This window comes from Melospiza georgiana, chromosome 15, assembly GCF_028018845.1.
Source record: "Melospiza georgiana isolate bMelGeo1 chromosome 15, bMelGeo1.pri, whole genome shotgun sequence".
Classification (NCBI taxonomy): domain Eukaryota; kingdom Metazoa; phylum Chordata; class Aves; order Passeriformes; family Passerellidae; genus Melospiza; species Melospiza georgiana.
Genome location: NC_080444.1, coordinates 8,772,765 through 8,781,715, shown reverse-complemented (window position 1 = coordinate 8,781,715; position 8,951 = coordinate 8,772,765). Strand labels below are relative to the sequence as shown.

General features: G+C 47.1%; 1 protein-coding gene across 1 annotated transcript; it reads right to left on the bottom strand.

The window, feature by feature from the left end:
• Positions 1 to 3,725: 3,725 nt before the first annotated feature.
• Positions 3,726 to 8,115, bottom strand: SMIM32 (small integral membrane protein 32). The gene is made up of 2 exons (XM_058034746.1): positions 8,007 to 8,115; positions 3,726 to 6,677 (listed from the first exon to the last, which is right to left on the bottom strand). The coding sequence occupies exon 2, from the start codon at positions 5,791 to 5,793 to the stop codon at positions 5,473 to 5,475; it is 321 nt and encodes a 106-aa protein (XP_057890729.1). The 5' UTR covers positions 5,794 to 6,677; positions 8,007 to 8,115; the 3' UTR covers positions 3,726 to 5,472.
• Between the last annotated feature and the right edge of the window lie 836 nt (positions 8,116 to 8,951).

The following is an 8,951-nucleotide window of genomic DNA, read 5'->3' as shown; positions in this document are numbered from 1 at the left end:
GGGTGAAAACAGCCCTCTTCCACCCCCTCTCCAGCCTACATGTGTTAAATAAGTCAGAGGCTGCCTCTGTTCACTATGTGAAAAGCAAATTAAAGTAATTAAACACTGGGTGTCCTTTACCCTGTGACAGGAGAGATCTTTCTTGTCCTGGAGTACAGAGCAGCTTTCTGCCAGCTCAGTCAGTTTCATATTTTAATTGCTGAATTCTCTGGTGCTGTTTGATTTGCCCCTGCTCTGCTGCAGGGAGGAGCAGCAGGACTGGGCAGCACATCCCAGGTGTCACGGGCAGCTCTGTCACTGTCACCTCCTGCAGCACATCCCAGGTGTCACGGGCAGCTCTGTCACTGTCCCCTCCTGCAGCACATCCCAGGTGTCAGGGGCAGCTCTGTCACTGTCCTCTCCTGCAGCACATCCCAGGTGTCAGGGGCGGCTCTGTCACTGTCCCCTCCTGCAGCACATCCCAGGTGTCAGGGGCGGCTCTGTCACTGTCCCCTCCTGCAGCACATCCCAGGTGTCACGGGCAGCTCTGTCACTGTCCCCTCCTGCAGCACATCCCAGGTGTCACAGGTGACTCTGTCACTGTCCCCTCCTGCAGCACATCCCAGGTGCCACGGGCAGCTCTGTCACTGTCCCCTCCTGCATGCCCCTGCCTCAGACATCCAAAGGGATGCTCTGAGTTAGCAGAGACTGAGCTGCTGCACTTCAAGTGGGGATTGCATACAGAGGGACCATGGCACGGAAATGTTCCTGCTACAGGTGATGTGGGACAGCAGGGGCAAGGTAAAAGTCTCATAAAGACAAGTGGGATTTATACACACCAGGAGATTAATGTGAAATCAATTCTTTTTTCAGATTTAGGTCTTGAAATTAAGCTTCCAACTTGTGTTCAGAATTAAGAGTACTTAAATAACATTTCCCCTCCCAAAGACAAATTCTGTAAAACTGAATTTTTTTCATTGAGGTGTGAGGTGAGGGGGTTGAAGGGTGACTTTCTGGGGGATAGAAGCTGTTGGGTCATCTCCAGCCGTTCTATGTTCCAGCTTCTTGCAGGGCTCCTTTTTTCCCTAAGGTGTTGGAAGAAAAACCCCACACCTTTTAAATTAGCGGCTTTTCTGTTCTAAGGTCAGTTTTATTTTGTTGTTTATATTTTATCCCATTCCCTTTTTGAGAAATAACTTTGTGGTTTGCAATAACAGAATTTATTTCCAGGACTTAAATTATAAGTGCTGTGTAACCCAGTCACTCCTGCAAATCCTGATTTTCTGAAGTCTCTTAGAGAAACTGCTGATGGCAAACTCAGGAGCCGCTGGAGACAGCTCAAAGCTGTGTGTGTGACTGACTTCAGACACAAAACAGAATGGGCTCTGTTCTGTAAGAACCAAATGGAGACTATTTTTTCTGAGATTTCAGATCTCTGGCGAGCAGTGTCACTAAAAAAAATTAATAGAAGCAACTCTTAAGTTTCCTCTAAGAAATTGAGGTAAATGCAGTATATTGAACTTAAAAGTGCAAATTTAGGAGTGACCAGGCTGTGTCCATTAATAGAATTCAACAGTGGTGCTCTATGCAGATGCTCAGCCCTGCAGGGAAGATTTTGATGATACCAGGAGGGCAAGAAGAGGAAAAAAAAAACCTTGAAAAGATGTGACTGTGTACCTTGTTGCCCTGGAGACTTTCTGTATGGATTAATGGATTTAGAGCAAACTTCTCTACTTATACATGCAGTTTCTGGAAGAGAGAACCTCCTAAACACAAATATGCTGTGAGCATAATCCAGGTTTTCCTCCCACCATCTCAGTCTGATGTATCTTCCGTTGTTTTAAATGTTTCAAATATCAGGTAAGTAAAGCTCCTGGCTCTCAAAATGTGTAGGAGAGCAAGGAGCATGGGCAGAGCAGTGTTCAGTGGGGAAAGTGCCTTGGCAGAGCTGAACTGAACCTTTTGATCTGTTGGGGTCAGCTCTGGCCACACTCTGCTCTGTGCGAGTGGGGCAGCTGCTTGTCGCCAGGAAATCAAGGCTTGAACCTGCTAGAAAAAATCTTACAGCAAGTGAGTTACAAATTGCAGTGGCTCCAGTGGTTTAATACAGTTTGGAGAGTGTGATCATGCCACACAGCCTTGCTGGGCAGCACTGGCTTGGTTACCAGGCTGACACACCAGACAACATGGAATATTTAGCTCTTAGGTTTTATTCTTTGCCTTTTGTCTTGCTGTGCAGTTTCCCTGACATGTGAGTCCTACAGGTGAGCTCTTTCCAGCAGAAACTGTCATGGCCATGTGGCATGGGGTACAGAAAACCCTCAGCTCCTGATTTTTTAAGGGGAGAGGGAAGTGCAGGAGGACCAATGCTCATGGGGAAGCCCACCTGCAGCACGAAATGTGAGAAGAAAGATGGGTCCTGCTGGAGCCCCAAATGTCACCAAGCCCAGTGTTCAGGTAGAGCAATGGGATGGGTGAGCTCCCAGTTTGGAATGCTCCCCCAGAGGAGCTCAGAGCTGCTGGTTCCTCCCTGGTTACTCAGTACAGGGCTGTGGCAAACTCCCCATGGCACTGCCTGTGCATTCAAACAGAATGAAATATCACAACAGAATGAAATATCACAATAATAATGATCCATTGAAAGGGTGGAATCAGCTTCAAGGCATCTTCAAAGTGATGAGTTGTTTCCCTGGCCCAGAGGGAGGGTTAGAACCCTCTAACTCTCAGGTCCTGATTCAGCAGAGCACTTAGCTGTGCATGTGAAGTGTATGAACGCTCCTCGAAGTGTTACAGAGGCTGCTCATCTTTTGAAAGCAAAGCCTATAATAGTAAGAGTTTCTCTGAATGGGGACCACTCTGCTTCTCACAGCCTCGTGGCCCAGATTCCTGGTGTTTCAGTGTATTGACCTCCAATCTGCCTTGAGGAAAAGCCATCAGGAGGGGGAGGCTGCTGAAGGGTGTGTTAGAGGCTCCAAAAAGGCACATTGAGAAAATGAGATTTGGTCAAAGACACAGGGAACAGTGTGTTTGTGTCAGGGGCAGGGCAGTGACTGGCAGAGTGAGGGAAAGGGATGGAGGATCCATGTAGGATCCCACATATGTCATACATCCAATAAAACAGTTCCAGCAAGTGAACAATGCCTGTCAGTCCCTCCCTGGTGTGCTTGTGGTTGGAAAGTGGATTTTTTGGCCAGCTTGAATTCTGAGGCTGGTAAAACACACAAAGTTTTCTACACATATGTTTCATACATTGGCTAAAATTATGGTGGTGCCCCATCCCTGGAAATGCTCAAAGCCAGACTGGAAGGGGCTTGGAGCAAGCTGGCATTGGAAAATGACCCTGCTCATGCAGAGGGGGTGGTACTGGATGATCTTTAAGGTCCTTTCCAACCCAAGCTGTTCTGGGATTCTATGACTCTGAATATCATTAATGAAGCTTTCTTCTGCAATAGAAATGATCCTGGATATTGATGAGAGCAACACAGGGCATGGATAAAAGCATTCCCAGAGAATCAGTTAACGCTCTCAGCATGACAGGTTCTTCTGTAGTATTACTCTAACCAGGCTGTGGAGAAAAACAGGATTATTCTGGAGCTATTCTTGAATGTTTAAATAAAGAGTGCAAAGCAACATGTGCTCTGTCAGGTTCTGAGGCTTTTGCCAGCAGAAATTCTTAGACCAAACTCATTATGGCTGGTAGCTGAAAACAAGCTGTCATTACTTAAAAATAAATAAGAAATGCCTGATTTGATAAAACTTGATTTATTCAAAAAGGGCTGAGAGAAATACACTTGCATTTATTGTTGCTTTCTGCATTAATTGGAATTACAGCAGTTAAATTTGGTTCATAGGAACTATTGGCCACATATCAAGGAATAAAATATTGAAATCTGTTATGTAGTAGTTTAGCTTATTGGAGCAAAATAAAACATGGTAACAAAGACAATGACATGGAAGTGTTATCAGCTGTGCAATTTTGGGGTTATAAAAGAAGAAGCTTGCAAACAGACTTCCATATATACACTTTTTGTCTGTGTTCTTGAGTGCAAGCCTGTATGTGTGTGTAATTGCATTGTAAAATTACCTCCTTTGGATGAAATAAGTTACCTACACATATATACACACAGCTCCTCTGCAGTACTCTGCGGGTCAAGAACAGGGTTAGGAGCAGCATCTGACACCACTTTGAACCCATTTCAGATGATCCAATACCCAAAACTGCAGCTAAAACAGGATTTAGGACTATTTTGTAGTTAAATAGGATTTAGGATTTAGCTATCCAGAAACACACTGTATCCAGGTGCTTCTGGATAGCTGCAATTCTCCTGTATGTTGAGCCATTTGATTAAAAAAAAAAAAACAAAAAACCAAAAAACCCCCAAACCCAAGCCCTTTGGCTGCTGTTTGTGGGAGTTATGGACACTCTTCCCACATTCATGCAGCTTCATCTGGAATTGTGCTGTAATTAAGTTTACAAGAAATCAGCATCTACAAAATAGCTTGTCACCTACCAGGGTTAAGCAGGAGCTTTTTTTGTTCTGATTTTAGAACAAAATCAGATGGTAATTTGAAATGGTAGGGCCTGCCAGTGACCAGTGTTGAATCAAGCTGTTGTCATATTGATCATTTATAGTTCTAATTGGGTTAGGTTTAGAGGAAGAGCAAGGAGTGGTAAAGTAAAGCTACTATTCCTATAAAGCTGTGTTTTATGGCTTTCAGAACTTACCCACTTTGTGTATCAAACTTGGAGCACTCTGCTCAGACTTCTCATTAGTTTGCATAATATTAAATATATTAATTTTCTTTCCCTACTTCTCCCCAGCCTGATTATTTTGGTTTCATGCTGTGGCAAATAATTTCCTTTGCAGTTTATGAAAGATGAAAATAAATTCATTAGGTAGTAAGTGTTTCACATAAGTAGTAACTTAAGACTTGATCGATGATGCATTCAAACATCAAAAAACACCCTTAACAGAATGACAATCAAAAATCTAAATAAACATTTTTCATTTTCTCCTCCTGCCTGGCAGGCCTCCCACAGCATCACCATGCAGTTGGGAGAAATGGATCTGGAAAGTAAACTCATCTCTGTGGAGCTGTTAGGTAAATACACTGGTTTTTTACATTTGATGCTTGGTTTCCTAAACATGGGGGCACAAGCTCCACCAGATGCCCAAATCAGAGATTGTTGTTAATACAATTATCCTTGTATGGACACTGAATGGGTGGATGATGACATTTGCATACACACAGAGCTTAATCTGGAATCACGGGGCGATATTTTGCAAAAACTGTATCAATTTGCTAAAGCATTCTCTTCAGTTCATAACGGAGCTTTTTATTTACAGCTACTCAGTTTGGCATACAGCAGAATTTTGAGCAATCTCCTCCTGCCCACTACTCTAAAGGGGCTCCCATCCTTGCACTGGCACATGGCACCAACTCCTCGCTGCACAGGGTTTGTGGTGCCTGCTCCTGCTGGCACGAGAGGTGTCAGACAGCTTGTGTCCTCCACGGGTTCCTCGCCTCCCTGAGCGATCTGTCGTAAGGAAGAGTAGCAAAAAAAGAATTTTTCAGCTGGCAGTTTATGAAGAACACAATGAATGTCACAGTCAAGAACAGAAAGAAAAATAGAATGATGTAAGTCACCAGGTCTGGCTTATTTATTTCCCCTTCTTTTAACACCCTGGCTGTCGACATGTAAAGAGCAGAGGAGCTCACGGGTCTCGGGGTGCTGCTCAGGTAGGGCGTGTTGGTCTGAATCATTAGGTGAGCTTCAGTGGCACTGGTGGAATTGAGCAATTCACTATACATGTTCTTGCTTAAATTTCTTCCACAGCAGAAGTAAAACAGGAGGGCAAACGCAGTCAGTCTTTGGCATAGGAAAGAAACAATGTTCCTGCTTGTAAAAGGATGCAACCCAGCCGCATGTTGTCTGAAACAAATTAATTCACTTGCACGGCTCAGCGACTTTCTTTTAAATCTTCTTGCCTCATATTTACAGCATTTACCCACAAGTATTAATCAAAAATGATACAGGTACCTCGTGTCCTGGCCCTGGTTCCCCCAGCACTCCTCGTTTGGGGAAATGCGCTGGCTCATCTGCCGGTCAGCCGGGATGTGCGGGGAAGGCGCTGCGAGCCCGGTGCCACCGCTCCGGCATGGATTAGGGGACACAGAGCCTCTTCAGCAGCGGGCACGGAGCAGGGATGAGCTGAGCATGCTGAGAGCCCGGTGCCACCGCTCCTGCAGCATGGGCTGGGGCACACAGAGCCTCTTCAACCCCGGGCACGGAGCAGGGATGTGCTGAGCGTGCTGAGAGCCCGGTGCCCCCGCTCCGGCATGGACTGGGGGACAGAGAGCCAGGGAGCCTCTTCGCCCGGCTGGCGGCGGGCACGGAGCAGCCCCGGCTGGGCTGGCAGCGCTCACTGTCCGCCCAGGGGAGGCACGGTGGTTTTCCAGCGGCTCTGCAGAGGTGGGATGCACATAAATCCGGGGTTAAGCGGCATCTGCCTGCCCGGAGATGCGGCCGGATTTGCCGTCGCGGTTCTCTGCCTCGGGAGGCTCCGCGCTGCTGCAATCCCGGCGCTGGGAAGCATTAGTTGAGTTTCTTAATCCCGGTTAACGCTGGCGCTCTCTGGAGCCAGCGTGAAGAGGCTGAGCTTTCTGCTTGAGCTTTCCAGGCACTCCTTTCATTGCTATGAAGATAAATAAATTAAAAAAAATAAACATTTAAAAGAGCGATGTCCCGTTGGTCGAGAAAGAAACCCCAAAAAGCTTCCCTGGGGATGGGTCAGTTCCTTGGCAGCCTCCCCCGGCGCTGGGCTCAGCCGAGGCTCGGGCTGGGGCAGTGCGGCTCTGTCGGACCCGGCTCTGCTGGACTGGGCTCTGTCGGACCCGGCTCTGCTGGACTCGGCTCTGTCGGACCCGACTCTGTCGGACCCGGCTCTGTCGGACTCGGCTCTGTCGGACCCGGCTCTGCTGGACTCGGCTCTGTCGGACCCGGCTCTGCTGGACTCGGCTCTGTCGGACTCGGCTCTGTCGGACTCGGCTCTGTTAGACCTGGCTCTGTCGGACCCGGCTCTGTCGGACCCGGCTCTGTCGGACCCGGCTTTGCCCTTCGCTCCGTGGGCAGGGCACAGGGCGCAGGGCACAGGGCAGGGCTGGGTGGTGCTGCCGACCGCTCCGCAGCCCGCGGTGCAGCTGGCACTGACACGATGCTAAAAAGGAAGAGATCTTCGGATAAATTCCCGTGAGTGCCTGAGGCTCTGGCTGGAGGTTTTGAGCTGGGGGAGGGTAGCAGAGAACGGGACAAAAAAGAAGAAAATTGCCTCAAAACCTTTCTTTCTTCTTCATCCCTTTATTGTTTAAATCTGGAGTAATCAATGTCCCTTCCTTTTTTTTTTTTTTAATTTTTTTTTTTATTTTTTTTTTACTCCTCTGTGATCCCCAGCACCCTCTCCAGCCTGACAATTAGCATGTTAATTCTTTTTTTCCAGCAAATTGCTTTATGCTGCTATTAGCTCCTGGCTGCTCGCCAGCTTGCTCTCACAATCTCCCATACATCAGATAAGCGCCGTTAATACTTTTATTTTAACGCATTGGAACTTGAAAAATGGGCAGGGGAGAGGAAGAGTAACTGGGCAGAGGAAAACACCACCTCCAGCCCCAGGGTGCTGATCCCAGCAAATGCTAAAGCTGCTTATGATGAGCTATTGTGGCCAACAGTGCCGGTGGTTAAACATTTCACTTAGCATAATAAATGTTTCTGCTGGGAGAGGGCGAATGAAGAGAAGAGAAATCTTCTGGTCAGTTAGATTTGAATAAAGTAAAATAAAATCAACACCCTCTGAGGCCCTGGTCAGTGTGGTCCTCATGTCCTGCCAGGCTCCAGGTGCTCCAGTTAAACCCCTTGTGCCACCAGCAGCTCTGCTGGGTGGCAGAAAGCTGGCACATCCCTGTCACATTGCTGTTCACATCCTCCTGCGCCCATCCTCAGAAGAGCCATTCCCTGTGTGTTTACTCACGAGTCCTGGGGACCCTGCTATCCACAAGGAGTTCTTTCTCTATGGCAGGTTTTCCCGACTTTTGTTCCTCTCTCTCTTTCCCTTCCTCCCGTTTTTCAGCGCCAGTGCTCTGAGTGCTCTCAGGATGGCAGCAGGGCCTTTTCCTGCCTGCCCCCAGAGCTCCTCCTGGGAGCACAGCTCCTGCCCACAGAGCCACAGGAATTACACCTATTTACTCTGCAGGTTCAAAGAACAGGATGCCCAGGCAGGCAGCCGTGGGGGCTGGAAAAATCAACAGAGGCACAGAGTTTGAACTCTCATGCTGAAATGTCTCCTTTCATGCCTCCTTCAAAGAGGGAACTCTGTGAGCAGCAGCACGGCAAGGCTGAATGCCTTCCCAGCACCATCCCATCTTCAGCTCTCTCCTCTCTGAACTGCTTTTGAGTTTAACAAAGCTTTATGTCCTTTTTTATTTATTTCCTTTATTGTTTTCATTAATATGTAAGAAAATCAAGAAGGCATCTGGGGCTGAATCCTACAAATAGTGTGCACAGTCTCAATGTTTAACATACAGGCTCTCTGCAGATGTTTCCAACTCTGTAACAGGAGGAAAATGCAACAAAAGCTGCATAGGGATGTCATGGTCATTGGTGTGTTTCCTCCCTGCACAGAGGTGTGGTGCAGGAGAAAAGGCTCTGCCAGGAGCTCCTGGGCATCTTTCACCTCCATCCCTCTGTGACAGTGTTCACAGGGGTCTCAGGCTGAGGGAAGAGATGAGGATCTGACTCCATGTTTCAGAAAGCTTGATTTATTATTTTATGATATATTTTATATTAAAATTATACTAAAAGAATACAAGAAAGGATTTCATCAGAAGGCTAGCTAAGTATAGAAAAAAAACGAATAATAACAAAGGTTTGTGGCTCGGACTCTCTGTCCAAGCCAACTAACTGTGATTGGCCATTA

Excerpts from the sequence above, each read along its gene's own strand:
- SMIM32 (XM_058034746.1), bottom strand. The coding sequence starts at position 5,793 with ATGTATAGTGAATTGCTCAATTCCACCAGTGCCACTGAAGCTCACCTA.